Source organism: Orbicella franksi, chromosome 10 (genome assembly GCF_964199315.1).
Source record: "Orbicella franksi chromosome 10, jaOrbFran1.1, whole genome shotgun sequence".
Lineage (NCBI taxonomy): Eukaryota > Metazoa > Cnidaria > Anthozoa > Scleractinia > Merulinidae > Orbicella > Orbicella franksi.
The window spans coordinates 25,887,315-25,905,608 of NC_138154.1; the positions used below are offsets into that span (position 1 = coordinate 25,887,315).

An 18,294-nucleotide genomic window follows, 5' to 3' on the forward strand; every position below is an offset into this window, starting at 1 on the left:
TTATTTCACGGGAGTGCCGTTTTTTCTCGCGCGAGTTTGTCATGAATGCGCACTTTAGCTGTTGGCTACCCTGTTCTCGCGCTATTTGCATAACGCATGCTGAGATGGTTTTGTCTTTGACAGCAAGCGACCAATGACAGGGCTTCGTTCTCACGCTTTCTGTCTCAGCTGCCAGCGAAAGCCAAAATACCATTCATCCGACAAAAATGCAGGCTCTTTTTAAACAAAATGTGATGATAATAAGCCGGGGTTGGGAACTCAGAGCCAAGGATTTTCCCACGGCTGGGAAGGTAAATAAAAACGCCGTGTACGCCGAAGTTACGTTCATTTGTCACTTTGGTTAGTAGGCAGAGGATATCGAAAGAAACATTTTGAAACATTTGAATCGGAAAATCGTAGGAAAAGAAAAACTAAAATAGCGATGGTGCAGGAATCTACAAAGTTAGAAAAAGAACATGATTCGGAAAGCCGCAAGGTATCGTGCAATTTTTTCCTCTGGATTTTTAAAGTGTTTTCGTGTACCATTACTGACTAGTCAGTGTGGCTCTTTTTTTCCGAGGCAGCTCTTTGAACTCGCGCCGTTAAAATGTTCATCTCAATTTGAAAGTCACAATGCTGGTGTAGTGCAAGTCGGCCCTCATAAGCGTATTTGATAATTTTGAAGGTTAAAGGCAAAAATATATTGTTTTTTTTTGTTTTTTTTCAGTGGTCTAAGCCAATCATGGAGAAGAGACGACGGGAACGAATCAACCGAAGTCTAGAAGAACTGAAGAGACTTGTCCTTGAAGCGCAGAATAGAGATGTAAGTATACTGTGCTGTGTCAGCAAAAAAATCCTTGTAATAATAACAGGACAAGTGTTCACTAAATGTCGCGTTTGTTCAATGAAACCTTTTGTTTAAGCCCCGCTTACAAGTTTAGAAGACATGTTAAAGTTACTAGCGCTAAGGGCATTGTTTGTTGTCTGTGAAATGTTAGGAGTAGCTGGTAGTACATCGGAGCTGAACTACCTCGCTTATTGCACGCAGGGTCTGATATCATGAGCTTAGACGTGCTGTCGCTTTTCTTTGAGCTTATGCAAACAAGTGTTATTTGGACTGTATTTAATATCCATGACATGTCACGAAAAAAGGACATGAATTGTCATCAGCGAGTTAATGAGATTAGACAAGTTATTGATCACGTTAGCATTTCACGGTTGAAGTGATCGGCCCCTTAAACTAGAATCGTTTTAATAGAAGCTTGCGATTTGATTCGGTTGTTAATTGCCCGTGGAGGATCCTGCTCCAGTGGGTTAAGAAGCTTTTTCAGGCCACTAACGTGTTTCATTTCTGCAGAGTTCTCGGTACACTAAGCTGGAAAAGGCAGACATACTGGAGATGACTGTACGACATCTTCGAAGTTTGCGGCATCACCAGCGAACAGGTAACCCATCGCTCGACAGCGCTAATGACAAGTTAATGTACAAGCAATCAATGTCAGACTGTGCAAGCGTTGTTTAAATCCGTCGCTCAGTCGTTAGACGTTTATAAGACGAACACGTCACTAGACGTGGCAGGTGCATGAGCTGACATCTGGGAGAAACTTTTTAATTCTTTAATCGCCTGTCGATTAGTTATTGAACTGAATGAAAAAACGTAAGGGTCGTTATTATACTTATAACATTAGGGCCGCAACGCCGCCGCCTCCGGCAGTCTTCGTACGGAAAATATATATATTTTTTTTTATGTTATATACAAACTCCAAAACTTTCGCCAAGAACATTGAAAGGAACAATAAGGATACGATTGATTATCCGTTGTGGTTATAGTCATTGTAGTTAATACCATATGCAGATTCTTTACTTTATTTGTACAAGTTGATAACCGTTTTGTAGGTGGTGGAGTGTAGTGGCAGACGAGTGCATTATCTTGGGCTATTTTTAATAGGCTTAAGTTTTGACTTATTGTTCGTTTGTCTTGAGCGGATGTTAATCGCAGCGGATGTTAATTCGAGTGAAAACTTTTTAGTACTCGAATTTGTTTTGGTATATAATTGTGTTTGGGATTTTTAGGCAGCGTTGTTTATCATATAACTTGGCATTAATGAACTAATATCTATCCTGTCTGTGAAGAAGTCGCTAGTTTGATTTGTTTGCAATGTCATTTTGTGTCAGTTGTAGTTATTTTTGTCTGCTAAAACCTTTATCTCAAACAAAGAGAAAATGGATTAACACTCCTCAAAGCAAACAAAAGAGGTACTAGTCATGAAAGAACGAAAAATGTGATTGTGTCAGTGACAACCTTTGCTGCAAAAACTCAAGCCAAAGAAAACGAAAGAGGATACGCTCGGTGTCTCGGCGAATTCAATTTTTCCATACATAAGTAGATGGAATGAAACCTGAAACACTGACGAGCGAGAGTGCTCAAAATTAGGATTTAACCATTGAACTTGTACACAATTTATTATGAAAAATAAAGGTACATTCACATTCACAATTGTGGCTCGAGGGTGGAAAAAAATCCGTGTGAAAAGAGGAGCGTCACCCAGTTTTTTTTAATGCAATTAGCTAGAGGAAAATGTTTTAGTGACTTGATTAGCTCACGTTTTATTTTATTTATTTATTTTTTTGCACAGTGGTGACTAGTGGCGACCCACACGTTCTACTGAAGTACCGCACGGGCTACAGTGCATGCGTGGCTGAAGTGTCCAAGAGTGTGATAGGAGACGAACGTTTGGATCCCGACATCAAAACACGAATCCTGTCACATCTTGCCGGCTGTCATGGATCTCAGCGAGCGGGCTACGGCATGGCGCTACAGTCCACTTCGAGAAACCCTACGTCGATTCATTTCGGCACTACAGGGGACTTTGCAGGGAAGGAGCAAAGGCGACTGATACCTAGAGACACTCAAGAATCGCGCTCCTCGCAAGCGCGGGCCAGTATTTCTCCGTACATGGTTCAAGCCCATCGAGTCCTCCCTTCGACAGGGGCCATCCCGCTTCACTATGTTCCTGTTTTAAGTACCGACTCTGCGACCTCTTCAGGAATGCACCATGCTCTGGTCCCAAGTGGGCCCTCTGCAGGTTTACACCTAACAGACCCCTTGTGGCGACCTTGGTGATCAACAGAGGTTGAGAATATTTAAATGGGAGGCCTTTGAGAATATAATGAAAGGAATAAAGTATTTTTAAAAGAGTAGCGTTGATTACACAGTCCACATTTCGAAAATAAGTATCAGTGTAAGCTAAGTAGTTCTTTTGTTGAAGGTCAGTAGCTCCCAAGCCCATCTGCGTATGCTTTGATCTGCCAGCTCTTGTTTAAAAGGGGTCTCGTCTGGCCATTCTGTAAATACCTAGTTGTCAATCATTTAAGTGCCTTGGAGCTTGATTTGTCTGTCACATTGTTCAGTGAATTCATTTGAGAATTGTCCAACGGTTGTCGTCTTTACAGCTTTGTAGGTTTTAGGCGCAAAACCGTATCTAGATTTTAGCCCGACCTTTACGAAGATGAAACAAAGTTTGAGAGCCTTTTTGGTGCCAATATTTTGGGACAGAAAGGCGAAAGTACAGTAGATGAGCCTTCAGTAGCGGCATGAATAGTATAGAGCATTGTTATATACAATTGTAAATACACAAATTAAGGACAGTTAACGTTCTTAGAGATTTATTGTAAATATGAATAAATGATTCTAACTAAAAAATAAACTTGTTTTGACATACGGAAAAGAGTTTTTCTTTGTTTGTCAAAGTAACAACAAAATCCTTACCCCTTCAATAGTGTTGTCTCGTGTAGCTACTGGTGTTTCGAATCATGAGGAGAAAATGAAGGGAAATTTGAACATTTCGTCTGCCAAGAACCTACAACAGTGTGTTACTGTGAAACTCGTATTTCCCACGCGCAAGAGATTAAAGAAAGAATAGCACACTAAAGGGGCTTGGACTGATCGTAGATCATCGTAGAACTGACTGAAATATCACAATAAGGGCTTAACACTGTAGAACGTTAGGGACTGGGCGCTTCCTGGAAGAGAAAAACCTGGAGGCGAGGGTGATTGTTTGCTACTTCAGTTAGAAATTTAATACTAGGGGGTAGGGGTGGTAAACCTGCGATAGACACGCATCTCTTTATGGGGAGGGGAGGAGACACGAATACTCCAAGTAGCTTAACGTGACAGAAACTGCGAGGTAAACTCTGGCTACATTGGCCATTTGGCCTGACGCAGACTTGAACTTAAGCCCGTTATACAGGTTAAAACTTGATGAGGACTGGTTCGTCTTTAAGTTACAAAACAGATAAGTGAGTCAATACTGGCGAATCCGTTTCAAATCTTTCGGTTTCTTCGAGAGGTTTTCCAGAAATGTCGAATGACGACCCTGGACCAGTTTTCGGTTTAGCGACGTCCTACAGATTACTGTGTCACTTCGTTTTTCTAACCAAACGCCTTGAAGAGCACTTGAAACCAGTCATGTTTCGTCGTTTTCTAATTCCCCACGGCGCGCGCCCTTCTAGTTTGTGTCAATGGGTGTCATATTCCCAGTAGTTTTGAGTTCTATTTTCAGAGGATGTTTTACCGCTCCTGATGAATTCATCAGGCGAAGTCTCAGCTCTCTGATTTCCTTGTCTTTCTGTATGAGAAATAAAATTAAAAAACTGTCATTTAAAGCAAATTTCTATTCCGGAATGTTCAGGATAGAAAGTATGTTTCTTTTCTCGTGGGTTGATCCTGTCACAGCAAGCACCGACCATTGAAATCCTGAAACAACAAGGCCCGGTCCAAACGTCCAGCTGTACATGAGCTATTAGGTTCATGCAACGTCCAGCTGTACATGCGCTATTAGGTTCATGTAACGTTTAACATATGAATCAGTACTAGTTACGACCGACACATTTGTATTTGGTTCGACACTGTCGTTCTATTCGACTGAGGCAGTTGAATAGATCGGGAAAAGTTCGACTTCGATTCAGACGAGGAACTTGACATGAGCCGAATATAATGCACACATTACGGATCCACAGTATGTATTATATTTTACATAAGGTCACGCTACGGCAGCCATTTTGGTGCCCCAAAGCAACGAAATGGCGGCCGATATGTTGGTCCCAAACGAAGTTGAGAGTTGATCAACTCTTATGCAAACACTTTCTTTTGCATGGCCGTTGTCCACGTGAGTGGAAACGACCTATAGTCAGCCTACTTGTTAATGACTGACTTTCACTCAGTGAGGAGCGTCACGTCGCTGGGTAAACAACTTCCCAGACAACTATGACTGTGGGCTCAATCTGCAGCTAATGGCCCTTGTTGTCTTGACTCTGATCAGTGATCACATCGATTTTCACCAGTGTCAATATTGTTACAAAGCATCCTTGCTGTGCAAACCGGGTACAAACAAAATGGTTTCTTACGTCGTTAAGTTTTCTCTTCAAATCTATGATTTGTCGCTCTGTATCGATATCAACTGTTGACATTGTGCGGTTTGTCTCCAGAACCAAAGCACCGGAAGTAAACGTTCGACACAACTGTTCCCCAGACTGCAGAATTCTTTTCATCTCCAGCACCTGCAAATGTAGATATACAGCTAAACAAAAACATTTACAAGTCTAGAGTACGAACTAATGTAGGTAAACAATCAATGTCTTATATAGCAGTCGACCGCTGGAAAGATCTTGTGTTTGCATTTTCGAAGCAAATAAAACGTTTTATACTATACCATAGAAAATACAGCCAATCAGAATGCAGGAAAGCCGTTGTATATTCGACGGTATTGCATCCAACCTTCCCATCATGCGCCGCGCGTATGTTGCACTGATTGAGCTGGCCACTGTATTTTCTACGGTATGGTATAAAATATATAGTTATGAAACGCTCTCTTGTAGTATAAAGGCTCGTGTGTTTACCGATAAAAATAATACAAGTGACTAGTGGGCGTTCCATAGTATAACATGGTGTGCCATTTCTAGATGTAAAATTATCTAATTAGAGCGGTTTTCAATTGAGTGTCGAAAGTAATTAGACAATTACTTTGGTTTTGGTTTTGGTTTTACTTCGGTTTGAGATTAGCTGAGTTGTCTAATTGGTAAGTAATTGGTTTGGTTTTGGTTTTACGACACTCAATTGAAAACCGCTCTATGATATTAATGAGCCTAATGAAAAATCACTTAATTACTAGTTAGAAACGAGAAAAAAAAAACTGTTACTAAGAAGTAATTGAACTCTCTCAAATGTGGAGATAAGCACGAAACACAAAGGCAATTCTGAATACAAACTCGTGATTGTAATTCCAATTATGATAAAAAGATAGAACATAGATACCTTTGGTATAAACACAAGGCATAGAGTGATAGAAGTGCAGATAATAATACAAACAGATACAATGGAAAACGAGGCGTCAGGCTGCTCCCTCATGGCTAACGATATAGGCGCACCAATAACGCACAGGATGAACACATTGTACACAGACATCCCAATGTACCTGCAAAACAAGACTACATTTACCTTATGTCAGATGATCACTGCACCCTTTGGAACCCAATAACACGGCAAGTTTAGGTTTCTTTCCAAAGTTTATTGTAAAACTGGAGAAAACATTTTATTGGCCTGAGTGGTTCCTTCTGACATCTTAAGTGATCACGTGCTGGAGCGCTTAGCTTGTATTTTTGTCCCGTGTTTCTTAAGCCCCGTCCACACTATGCTAGAGGAATTTGAAAAGCGAGGTTCACTCTAGATCTGAAAACGCATCAAATGTTTTCGTCCACAGTGCGCCGGGCGCACTAAAAAACGCAACATTCACCGGCCATTTTGGATTTGTGCTTGAGCAAAACTCCGACAGGCAAGTCACATGATTCTCGCGGCGCCATCGTTTTCGAAAAGCCGGCGTTTTCAAATTTCTCCGGTTTGAAGAGCGAAAAACTTCGTTTTTTTGTCGGAATAGTGTGGACGGTAGGAAACGCAGAAATAAAGCTGCGTTTTCAACTTTCTCTAACGCCATGAGTGTGGAAGCTTAAGGGGCCTTAGTATGTTTAGTAGTGCATGAGTCTTTTCATAATTCTGTGCACTACACTCACTCACTCATGCCCTTTACGCCTAAGTGGCATGTAGGGCAGCAATATGTTCCCTCCACATCTGTCGGTCCCTTGCCATAAACTTGATGCCTTCCCAGTTCTTCCCCATCTCCTTGATTTCCTTCTCCACCGTCCGCCGCCATGTGATCTTAGGGCGGCCCCTCTTGCGTTTTCCTTCTGGCGTCCAATGCAAAGCAGTTTTCGCAATTGAGGCTTCTTGGCGAGCGACGTGGCCAATCCACCTCCAATGTCTCCTCATCAGGATGGTAGCCATTGGTTCAGTTCCACACCGTTCAAAGAGATCATTATTTGAGATGACATTAGACCAAAAGATGCTTAGGAACGCCGAAGGCTCTTGGTGTGAAATGTAGAGAGTTTTGATGAATCCTTCTCCGTTAAGCGCCAACAATCTGAGCCATACAGGAGAGTTGTGAGGACGCAGCTGTGATAGAGATTCAGCTTGGTACGAATACTCTAAGTGGAGGAGCGCCACACCTTATTCATCATGTTGAGCGAGTTTCTGGCCTTGTTGAGACGGCTCTGAATGTCCAGGTCAGTTTCTCCATCTCTACTGATGATGCTGCCGAGATAGGTAACTCTGTCTGTGTAAGGAAGTTCTTCTTTATCAATCTGGACTGGTCGTGTGTTGGTAGTATTCAGCGCCATAATTTCGGTCTTTTTGCTGCTGATGTTAAGGCCAACTTGCTTTGCAAAGGTGTTAAGGCGTTGCGTCTTCTCTTGAATGCGCTTGTGGGTGCGTGATAGTAAGGCAAGATCATCAACATAATCCAGGTCTTCCAAGTACGAAAAAGGTGTCCATCTAATGCCCCTGATCTGATCCTCAAAAGTTTCTATGACAACTTTACCTGCTGTGTTGGCGATGGTGACATCTTATTTGTCCACACTGGACAGTCCACACACCCCTGCCTGACACCAGTGTGGACTGTCCAGTGTGGACAAATAAGATGTCACCATCGCCAACACAGCAGGTAAAGTTGTCATAGAAACTTTTGATGATCTCAGCAAGGTGGGAGGGGATTCCATACGCTCGTAATATCTTCCAGAGGCTGTGTCGATGCACACTATCGAAGGCTTTGGCAAAATCTACAAAGTTCACACAGAGAGTTCGCTGCCACTCGGTACTCTGTTCAATAATATTTCTCAGCGTGAAAATATGATCGATACATCCGCTTCCTCTACTGAAACCTGCCTGTTCCTCGCGGAGTTTAAGGTCCACAGCCAGTGACAGGCGCTTCATGATGACTTTCGCTAGGATCTTACTAGGAGTGGATGATAGTACAATGCCATGCCAGTTGCTGCATTCAGAGAGAGCTCCTTTCTTTGGTATCTTGATGATGATACCCTCATTCCAGTCATCAGGGATTTTCCTTCTGTCCCATATAATAATAATAATAATAATAATAATAATAATAATAATAATAATAATAAAATATTTATATAGCGCCAATATCCTAAAAGTTCAAAAGCGCTTTACAGTTAGAAATATTAAAAACACTTAAGAGAAATAAAGTAAAAATAAAAAAATGTCGCTAAAAAGTTATAAAAATACTTTCTTAAAAAGGAACGTTTTTAGTTTATGTTTAAAAAGGGACACTGAGGAGCTGTTCTTGATGTCAGACGGAAGAGTGTTCCAAAGTGTAGGAGCTGCTACAGAGAAAGATCTTGCGCCATATGTTTTCAAATTGAAGTGCGGAATGGAAAGAAGTTCTTTAGAAGATGAACGTAGCTGACGAGACGGAGTGTAAGGAGTGAGAAGATCACGAACGTATGAAGGTGCCAGATCGTTTAGGGCCTTGTACGTGATGAGTAGAATTTTAAAGATGATACGATAGTTAACAGGAAGCCAGTGGAGATTAAACAAAATAGGCGTGATGTGTTCGTGTTTTCTAGAGAGGGTGATGAGACGAGCAGCGGCATTCTGGACGTGCTGTAACTTTTTTAAAAGACAGTTTGGTAAGCCATAGAGTAGAGAATTACAGTTATCCAATTTTGAAGAAACAAACGCATGAACAAGTATTTCAGTGGTGGTCGATGACAGGTACTTCCTTATATTGCTGATATTACGGAGATGATAAAAAGATGATTTGCAAATACTTGCAATATGTTCATTAAAACGAAAATGATGGTCAAAAATGACACCGATGTTTCTTGCTTTCTGTGACGAGCAGATGGTTTCATCGACGACAGAGATTTCTTGAAGGGTTGGTCTCGGTAGATGTTTTGCGGAGATCACTAGAAGTTCAGTCTTATCCTTGTTATATGGTGTTGAAAAGTGGCTGCAAGATGTTTGCGGCGGTCGCAGCGTCTGCCTTGAACAGTTCAGCATTGAAGCGGTCTTTGCCAGGTGCCTTGTGGTTTTTTAGAGAATTAATGGCTGCAATGATCTCTTCTTCCTTTGGTGGTCCGATGTCAGCAATTAGGTCCTCCTCAGCTTCTGGTATATCAGGCTCCTCTTCTGGTGATGGTCTGTTGAGGACTTCCTTGAAATGTTCCACCCAACGTGCTTCTTGGTCTTTCTCAGTGGTGAGGAGCTGTCCTTGTTTATCTCGTATGGGGGCATTTCTGCTGCCATTATATTTTCCACAGATCAATTTAGTGACTTTATAGACATTCCTCTGCTCTCCTTTTTTCCGCTTCCTCTGCTTCCTTTGCCAGCTCTTCCATATATGCCCTTTTGTCGGTTCGGGTCTTCCTCTTGACATGCCTGTTGGTTTCTGTGTACGCCGCTATATACCTCTGTCGGAGTCTGGCTCATCTGCTGTCATTTATCTTCTTCTTCAGCTGGCGTCTTTCCTCAATAACCTGCCACGTGTCTGGTGTAGTCCATTCTTTCTTTTTTCTAGTCTTCTGCATCTCCAGACAGGTTTTACTTGCTTCATCGAAGATGTTCCTCACTTGCTTCCACTGTTGATTTACAGCGTCTTCTTCTTCATTTTCTTGCTCGTCTATGTTACTCAGGGCTTGGAACCTGTTCCTCAGCTGTAGGACAAAGGCTTTCTTAGTCCTAGGGTCTTGTAGTCTGCTGATGTCATATGTAGGGGTGGTTTATTTGTTTGGTCCAGCTGCTCTGAGTTTCAGTCTCACCTTTGCAGTCACAAGATGGTGATCGCTGCTTGCATCAGCCCCTCTTTTTACTCTTACGTCAAGCAGGGAGCGTCGCCACATGCTGTTAACCATGAGATGGTCTATTTGGTTTTGATCCCTCCCATTTGGGGATGTCCAGGTGAGTTTGTGAATGTTGCGATACGAGACAGGTTTTACTTGCTTCATCGAAGATGTTCCTCACTTGCTTCCACTGTTGATTTACAGCGTCTTCTTCTTCATTTTCTTGCTCGTCTATGTTACTCAGGGCTTGGAACCTGTTCCTCAGCTGTAGGACAAAGGCTTTCTTAGTCCTAGGGTCTTGTAGTCTGCTGATGTCATATGTAGGGGTGGTTTATTTGTTTGGTCCAGCTGCTCTGAGTTTCAGTCTCACCTTTGCAGTCACAAGATGGTGATCGCTGCTTGCATCAGCCCCTCTTTTTACTCTTACGTCAAGCAGGGAGCGTCGCCACATGCTGTTAACCATGAGATGGTCTATTTGGTTTTGATCCCTCCCATTTGGGGATGTCCAGGTGAGTTTGTGAATGTTGCGATACGGGAATAAAGTTCCACCAATGATCATGTTATTGAATGCACACCATTCTACCAGCCTCTCGCCATTTTCATTCTGCAGTCCACATCCTTCTCTTCCCATTACCCTTTCAAAATTCATGTTGTCTGAGCCGACCTTAGCTTTAAGGTCACCCATCACCAGCAGGAGGTCCCTACGATGGACGTTCTCAAGTGTCGCTTGCAGCTGCTCATAGAAGGCTTCTTTATCTCTGTCGTTGCTGTCATTAGTAGGTGCATAGCATTGTATGATGGACAAGTTAGTCTGCCTACCCTTTAATCGTACTTGAATAATCCTGCTGTTAACTGGCTTCCACTCCATTAAATACTTTTCCATTCCTTTCTTCATGATGATTGCAACCCACTCGTGATGTAGATCATCTTCTCTCCCAGAGTAGAGAACTGTCTCTCCTGTTGTTGTCTTCATTCTCCCAGATTTTTTCCCATCTACTTATGCCTAAGATATCAAGTTTGTAACGCTTCATTTCAGCAATGACCTGCGCCATCCTACCTAGCTCATACATTGTTCGCACATTCCAAAAGCCAATCAGTGTTGTTGTTTTAGCGCTGACGGCTCCCGTTGTCATGACAGTGGCTTCCTTTCGGCTTTGGCCATTGTCAGTCATTCGAATCCTTTTACCTGCAGAGTTTCTGGTGTTTTCACTCTCGGCATTCACTGCTGCCCATGGCATGGATTCCGGAGGCTTGTGCTGCACAGATGATTCATGTAAGTTACACGTTGCTGTTTCCGTAACAAAAGCTTTTTACATGACAGGGTTGTAAGCCCTGTGCAAAACCCCCAATCCTGGAGGACCAGTAGATTGCTGCTGTATGTATGTATGTATGTATGTATGTATGTATGTATGTATGTATGTATGTATGTATGTATGTATGTATGTGTGTGTGTATGTATGTGTGTATGTGTGTGTGTATGTATGTATGTATGTATGTATGTATGCTCTTTGTCTGGCCCCTAACCTTCGACCTGTCTGGCATGGGTGGCCCTACCAGGACCTCGAGAGGTCCAGCCAGCATAGCTCTCAGGCTCACTGGAGCACGCAAGCTCCCCCCCCCCCCCCCCCACCACAACAAGGTGGCAATCTAATTCGGGGGAGAATTCTGTGCAGTGAGCTTTCATTAAGTTAGTGATGAGGGTTATGTTTCAGATGTTAACCGTCTTCTTGGAAGAGAGAAAACGTCGACGAGAAAACAAATTTCAATTTGTCTTTTGCCTTGCTGACAGAAATAAATAAGTAAAAGAAAAAACTTATCAATTAAGCTACATAAATGGCGACTTATCCGTTACAATACTGTAACCGTACGTTCTTGCTTTATTATCACGTACTTGGAATCGTTAAGCGCAGTTATTGTAACGTTTCTCGTCTCCCAAGCCAAAAACGCTCCAAACAACAATAGCAGTCCTTTGTAACCACACAGTGTTCCAAGCCAGCGGTATGTGTCCTTAGACTCGCACAGCTCTAGTTGCTTTACAAGTAGGACATCTAAATCAGAGTCTAAAGACTGAGACAGAGCAATAAGGTTATTCAAGTTTTAACTGATACAATGATCCAGCAATCTTTGTCAGACACTTGTGATCGACATTTCGCAGTGATAACAATGGGTTGGCAGGCCTACACAACTCCTATCCACGTGTAATAGCTGCTTTGAGAGTTTTGCTCGAACTAGTATATCTTTGAGGATCTGCTCCTTTTGTATTGTACGATAGGGGGATCTTTGAATATTTCGCTAAGCAATAATCCTGTTTTTAGGAGGACATTTCACCAGAGTAGAGCCGTTAGAGGTCATAAGTCTGCGTGGTTTCCGCTGTTATCCGCGTGTAATTTGTTGAGTTTGACACCTCTGTTTTTGGCCACGTGCTATTTTTTTTGGCTCATTTGATTGCAAGATATGTTTTAAGCTCTCTAAATATTAGCTCTGGAGGGACAAAGTTTGAAATATTCCGTGAGCATGTTGGTTGCTTGCATTTTGTATTATTACGCCGGGCCCGGCTGTTTGATTTACTGTTGCAAGTTATGCTGCTTGTTATCACGGGTGTCATATTTATCTTTGTCCGGCTTCGCCAGAGATAGCTGTAGCTTTCCTTGTTGAAAGCTATGAGTCTGTCTTAGAGAGACGTTCTTATGCTTCTTGCATCAATTTCATCGAGCTTTTTGTCCTTCCAGTTTGTTCGTTCTGGAACTGCAAAAGTAGGTGTTCACGCGCAAGTCTGTGGACCGTTTTGCGTGTTGCTTATGATATTGTGTGGTTTTGTTCAGGCAAAAGCTCTGAATTTAGGAGTTCTTCCTATGATTGTTCATCCAGAGAGCTTAAAACATATATTGCAATCAAATGAGCTAAAAAAATAGCACGTGGCCAAAAACAGAGGTGTCAAACTCAACAAATTACACGCGGATAGCAGCGGAAACCACGCAGACCTATGACCTCTAACGGCTCTACTCTGGTGAAATGTCCTCCTAAAAACAGGATTATTGCTTAGCGAAATATTCAAAGATCCCCCTATCGTACAATACAAAAGGGGCAGATCCTCAAAGATATACTAGTTCGAGCAAAACTCTCAAAGCGGCTATGACACGTGGATAGGAGTTGTGTAGGCCTGTCAACCCGTTGTTATCATCACTATAAGTGATTAACTTAAGTAATTATAAAAGGCAAACGCTAACTAGCAAAAGTTAATTGTTTGCAAAAAAAAAAAAAGAAAAAAAAAACCCTTTGGCTGTTAAAATGGCGAATGACAGTGATGCCACTCCATAGTGCTCTGGAATCGTGCGATATTATATAATCGTCGAATAAATGCCATTCAGAACTTATAAATAGCGAATAAAACGAAAAGTTTGTAAGAAAATTGCGTCTGAAGACAATTGGAACTCTTGCCTATCAACATAACAAGCGTAAGCCTTTCGACGAAGAAAAAGATTACTTGTCATTTATCTTATAGCACGAATCTTCCGTCTGACAAAGGGCTAACACAGAATTAGCTCTATATAAAAGTTACTTATTATTGTTACATATTGTTATTATCACGATTGTTTTTAGAGAGGTTTTCAACTGAGTGTCGTACCCTAAAACCAGGCTCAAAATAAATCACAAAGGACACAGATGTAACACAGTCAACCAATCAAAACTCGGAATAACATAATTACATGTAGCTGATGCGAGGCGCGGGAAAACATGTGCGAGTGAGTAAACAGTGGTTTTCGTTTTACGTTTGATTGCATGAAAAAGTGGCCCGAGTTTTCCAAGCCAATCGTGTAACGTAGTCCTACAGAAAACCAATTATTTTCTGACACTCCACGAAAACCACTCTATTTCTCTTACCTCTTGTGAAAACTCTCTCACAGTCCTTGTCATGGGATCCATGACCTGCCATACCGCAAGGTAAATAACGTCAACCATGACAAGCAAACAGACTACAGCGAACAAATGACGATCCTTTATAACCTGAAAAGAGAACATGTTAACTTATCAACACACAGTGACTACAAACCGCTAGGACAATCGAAGCCCACGGTTTGACGAACGAGAGTGGTTGCTAAGCAGCGTTGTATAGCTTCAGGACTCCACTGAACAAACAACGTGCAACTTTGTTGATATAAGCAGCCAGTTTGTGTTTGTCTCGTTCCTCACCGCTTCCAATGATGTGAACAAGTAACCGCCGACTATCCAACGCATTACAATGGAATCCCGCCGTACGGTCTCCTCGTTAATACGGTCACTCTTTTTGTCCCTGCGAAACGCCCATACAAATTCTTATAAGAAAACCCTGTTAATGGCGGCCACTCAAACCAGTTATGTTCATCTTACATCGTTAATATTTCATGCACTGATTCAAGTTCCAATTTTTCAGTTTAAAATTATATCTGCATTCCGGACGCTTATTAAAGAACAGTTGTTTAGAAGTGCAATAGACCATTTTACAGTTGTCCGCTCAGTGACCTGGCCTTTGTATGGCAGCGAGGCTAGAGTTTGACCTTGTTTTGATACAGGCCTCACAGCTTTTGTCATGTAAATGCACCTAGTTAGCATCAGAACAACTTGTTTTACACAACAAAAGCAGTGAGGTCTGTATCAAAACAAGGTCAACTCTTGCCTCGCTGCCATACAAAGCCCAGGTCACTGAGCAGACAACTGTAAAATGGTCTATTGTGATATATCTGTTAAGACGTCACTTAATTTTAGCCCAGTCGTGAGGTGTGATCCTATCACTCCTTAATACGGCCACCCCATTAATACGGCAGAATTTTCATGGCCCGTTGGTGACTGTATTAACGGGGTTCCACTGTACTAATTATTTGCACAGTCCAACAAACAAGAGTTAGCATTGTTATAACTCGAGTGCTTGTAAATTTTTTTTTAACGGGTAATAAAAACCGGAAAATTTCCGAGTCCTTCAACAAAGACTTGTCAATGTAACACTGGTTCCAGTTCAACTGTACACCTTAGCTTTTCTTATGTTTTTCAAGTTTTACCTTTCGTTTTAATTTCTTGTTGGTAAAGATCAGGTGAACTCGCCAGGTTTTGGAAAACATGGCACCATACGCTAAACTGAAGCCTAGTGACAGAGTCCAGGCCCTGCTCTGAAAGAGAGAGAGGGGGAATTAGAGAGAGAGAGGAAAGGAGACGAGAAAGTAATATGAGTAACATTAATAGTTTGAGGCAAATAATAATTTCATGATAAAAAATCGATTCCTGGAGAAGGCTGCAATAACTAATAGAGAACCCAGTTGGAAGAACTGTATCATGTTCATGATCCTAAGCGTCCAATCATTTTATTTCATACTGGAAAGTAAGTGAACAAGTAAATAGGGCCCCTGCCATGTTGACTCTGAGGCACCAAGGTCTAATGGCTGGTTGTGAATTCAGAGCAGAAAAACGTACTGCGCAGCTATCTGCGCATCCCAAGCCCTACTTGCGGGCTCGGGTAATAATGGGATTTGCAATGGTGGAGAGAACAGCGGACTGTAATAAAGTACGCGAGAATGTCGTTCGGTTGATATGTTTTATATACTTGGGCAAGCATGATAGTGTTTTCAACATTTTACTGTTAAGAAAACAAGTCTGCCCTTACCTGCTGAAAGGCTCTCTTGGTTATATATTCAGTGGCTTGCTTATACGGATGCAACGTGTAAAGTGGGTTTGTGACAAAAAATGTACCTTTGCCCCGAAATTTCGTGTGTACCGCGGGGAGATATAGGGTTCGGAAACCTTCTTTAGGTTTATTTTGTCCGAAAAAAATTGATTCCCCACGAAAACAATACACCAGCTTTCCATTAGTGACGTGAAAATGTCGCTGCTCACCGGGAAAATTCAGAAAGCATATAAAGTTCGTAACTTTTTTGTTTACACAATCAACAAAATTCCTGCCATTTTTTCAAACTTGGAGCTTGGCACAGAGCCAAAACTCGCGCATGCTTATTACGTTTTTCCGCTCTAAAGGTTGTGAATCTAAAGCCGCGTTGGTTACCATGGTCAAGACACTCGAGGCTTGCTTTCCCAGTTCCTCTGTTCACAAGTATGTATAAACGTATATTAGGAAATGGCTGGAACGACTAATCTTCTATGAACTTGTATTAATTAATCCATTCAGCAATGGAGTAGTAATACTCCAAAGGGCATATTAAAATGGGGATTGAGCGCCAGACAGTAGCTCAATTGTATTCGCACATTTTAAGGGCTAATTTCACTCTTCCTTAGTGTCTCCTCACCCTGTTCACTTGAGAAGAGCTAGGAACTTGAGCACCTGGTGAAAAGTGTAGCAACGATAACATTGTTCGAAAGGTTGAGGAAGATTAACCCGCAAACACTCAATACCAAAACGGCGTTCGTAAATACTGCTCGAGATTTTTTTCGCACGGTAATTGACGAGGGCGCAGCCCGAGTCAACTTTCAGGTATTAGGGATTCGTTTTCAATGGTATAGGTACAGGACTCGTCTTAGTATAAATATATTGGTCGTTCAAAAATTTACAGTCACTTCACTTCACTAGGCTACTCACTATGTACAACATAATTGATATCTGATAGATTGTGAGTAACGTAGTCGATAAAAGAACGGCATTCACGATAGAACGCCAGATCTAGGTCTAGTACTCTAAACTAATTTATGAATAAAAGTAGATATATTTCAGGTTTACCGCGCACACTATCTCGTAACCACTAGAAATGAAGCCGCCATCCAATCCAAACAGGAACACTGAGATATAACTTAACGTGCATCCCAGCAGCACAGAGTTATTCAGATTAGGACTGGACATCTTGATAAACCTTGTAAAGAAATCAAACCTACTGTTATTATGATTGATCTGGTAAATGTGGAATGGGATAAGCATGACTTGCACTTTGATTGGTAAAGCTAGAGTGGTTTTGGTTTTGGTTTTACTACGGTTTGAGATTGGCTGAGAAGTCTAATCGGTCGTATTAATTGGTTGGTTTGGTTTTCGTTTTATGACACTCAGTTGAAAACCGCTCTGATAGAACCGGTTAATGCAGTTTGTAAATTTCTAGAGTACACAGACAGTCCAGTTAACCAATCGAAACTTGAAGTGAATACATGTACCTGATGCAAAGCGCGGGAAAACGAGTGTCAGTGAAACACGAGTGGGTTTTGTTTTACTTCTGATTGGATGAAAAAGTGGCGCGAGTCTACTTTTTAAGCCACTCGTGCAGCGGAAACCACTCTATTAAACTGAGTTTCAACGCATTAGGGAACTTTGCGACAGCGGCTAAGAAAGCATTGTATAAGAAAGTGTGTATTAAGCTTAAGTTAAAATGCGGATGAGAAACGTTAATTACAATGAACATCACAGTATAACGAATCAGTTTTTCCAGGTTAAGAAAAACAAAAACATTCTTCTTAGTTTATGCTGCGTGTTTCCTGTTTAGACGTGACTGCACAGTTTCAAAGCATCAAAGTCTGTATATTCGCTGCAGCCTGGATCTAAAAAACGGGACTGCCGAACGGATTCAAATCATCTCGTGTTTGTGCATTCACTTCTAAGACGGGAAAAGAAAACAGGCTCGATTTGACAGGGAAGCCTTATGATAGACCAGTCACTCCCGATCATTACAAGTATTACAGCATACCTGACGTTCCGTTTAGCAATGTTGAACCACAGGAAGAATAAAGAGATAAAAATAGCAAGTGACGTCACCACCGCCATGAATATGAACAGCGGAAGAGACACCGACATAAGCTCGTAAACAACTTTGGTCCTGTCTGGAGGAGGTGAACCACCTGTTAGGACATCAAACGAGTCACTCAGTCTGACATTAGAGGAGTCATTCGAAACAGTTGTTTTGTAATGCTTCTCTTGGTAAAGCTTAAAATTCGTCCTACTAAACATTCAGTCTCCTAGCCAGGTGGGAACGAGGGAATAACACGCTAAGAACATGAGCACTTTCCGATCGGCCGGGTTTACTCAGGGGGTTCTACGCAGACTACGTTTTCTTATACTTTACTGTAATAATTAGGCTCTGCATCATTCTGAGAGTCGATTCACACATTTGGATATTCAGCACATTAAAGCATTTGGAACTGAAGATGTCATAAGAATGTCGAAACATG

At 41.7% G+C, this 18,294-nt stretch overlaps 2 protein-coding genes across 2 annotated transcripts in view; one reads left to right on the plus strand and one right to left on the minus strand.

The window, feature by feature from the left end:
• Window positions 1-392: 392 nt before the first annotated feature.
• On the plus strand, window positions 393-3,725 carry LOC145501890 (transcription factor HES-4-like). Its single transcript, XM_081481282.1, has 4 exons — window positions 393-475; window positions 707-802; window positions 1,337-1,424; window positions 2,616-3,725. Exons 1-4 carry the CDS (start codon window positions 422-424, stop codon window positions 3,101-3,103), a joined length of 726 nt encoding a protein of 241 aa, XP_081337408.1. The 5' UTR covers window positions 393-421; the 3' UTR covers window positions 3,104-3,725.
• A 141-nt stretch (window positions 3,726-3,866) lies between these two features.
• The window catches only part of LOC145501894 (gamma-aminobutyric acid type B receptor subunit 1-like), a 31,126-nt gene continuing 16,698 nt past the window's right edge, over window positions 3,867-18,294 (minus strand). The window contains exons 11-18 of the mRNA XM_081481288.1: window positions 17,814-17,964; window positions 16,865-16,994; window positions 15,201-15,308; window positions 14,050-14,172; window positions 12,059-12,234; window positions 6,293-6,452; window positions 5,386-5,538; window positions 3,867-4,607 (exon numbers count right to left, since the gene is read on the minus strand). Of these exons, the coding sequence (XP_081337414.1) occupies window positions 4,488-4,607; window positions 5,386-5,538; window positions 6,293-6,452; window positions 12,059-12,234; window positions 14,050-14,172; window positions 15,201-15,308; window positions 16,865-16,994; window positions 17,814-17,964 (1,121 nt within the window). The 3' untranslated portion in view covers window positions 3,867-4,487. The remainder of the gene's footprint in view (window positions 4,608-5,385; window positions 5,539-6,292; window positions 6,453-12,058; window positions 12,235-14,049; window positions 14,173-15,200; window positions 15,309-16,864; window positions 16,995-17,813; window positions 17,965-18,294) is intronic.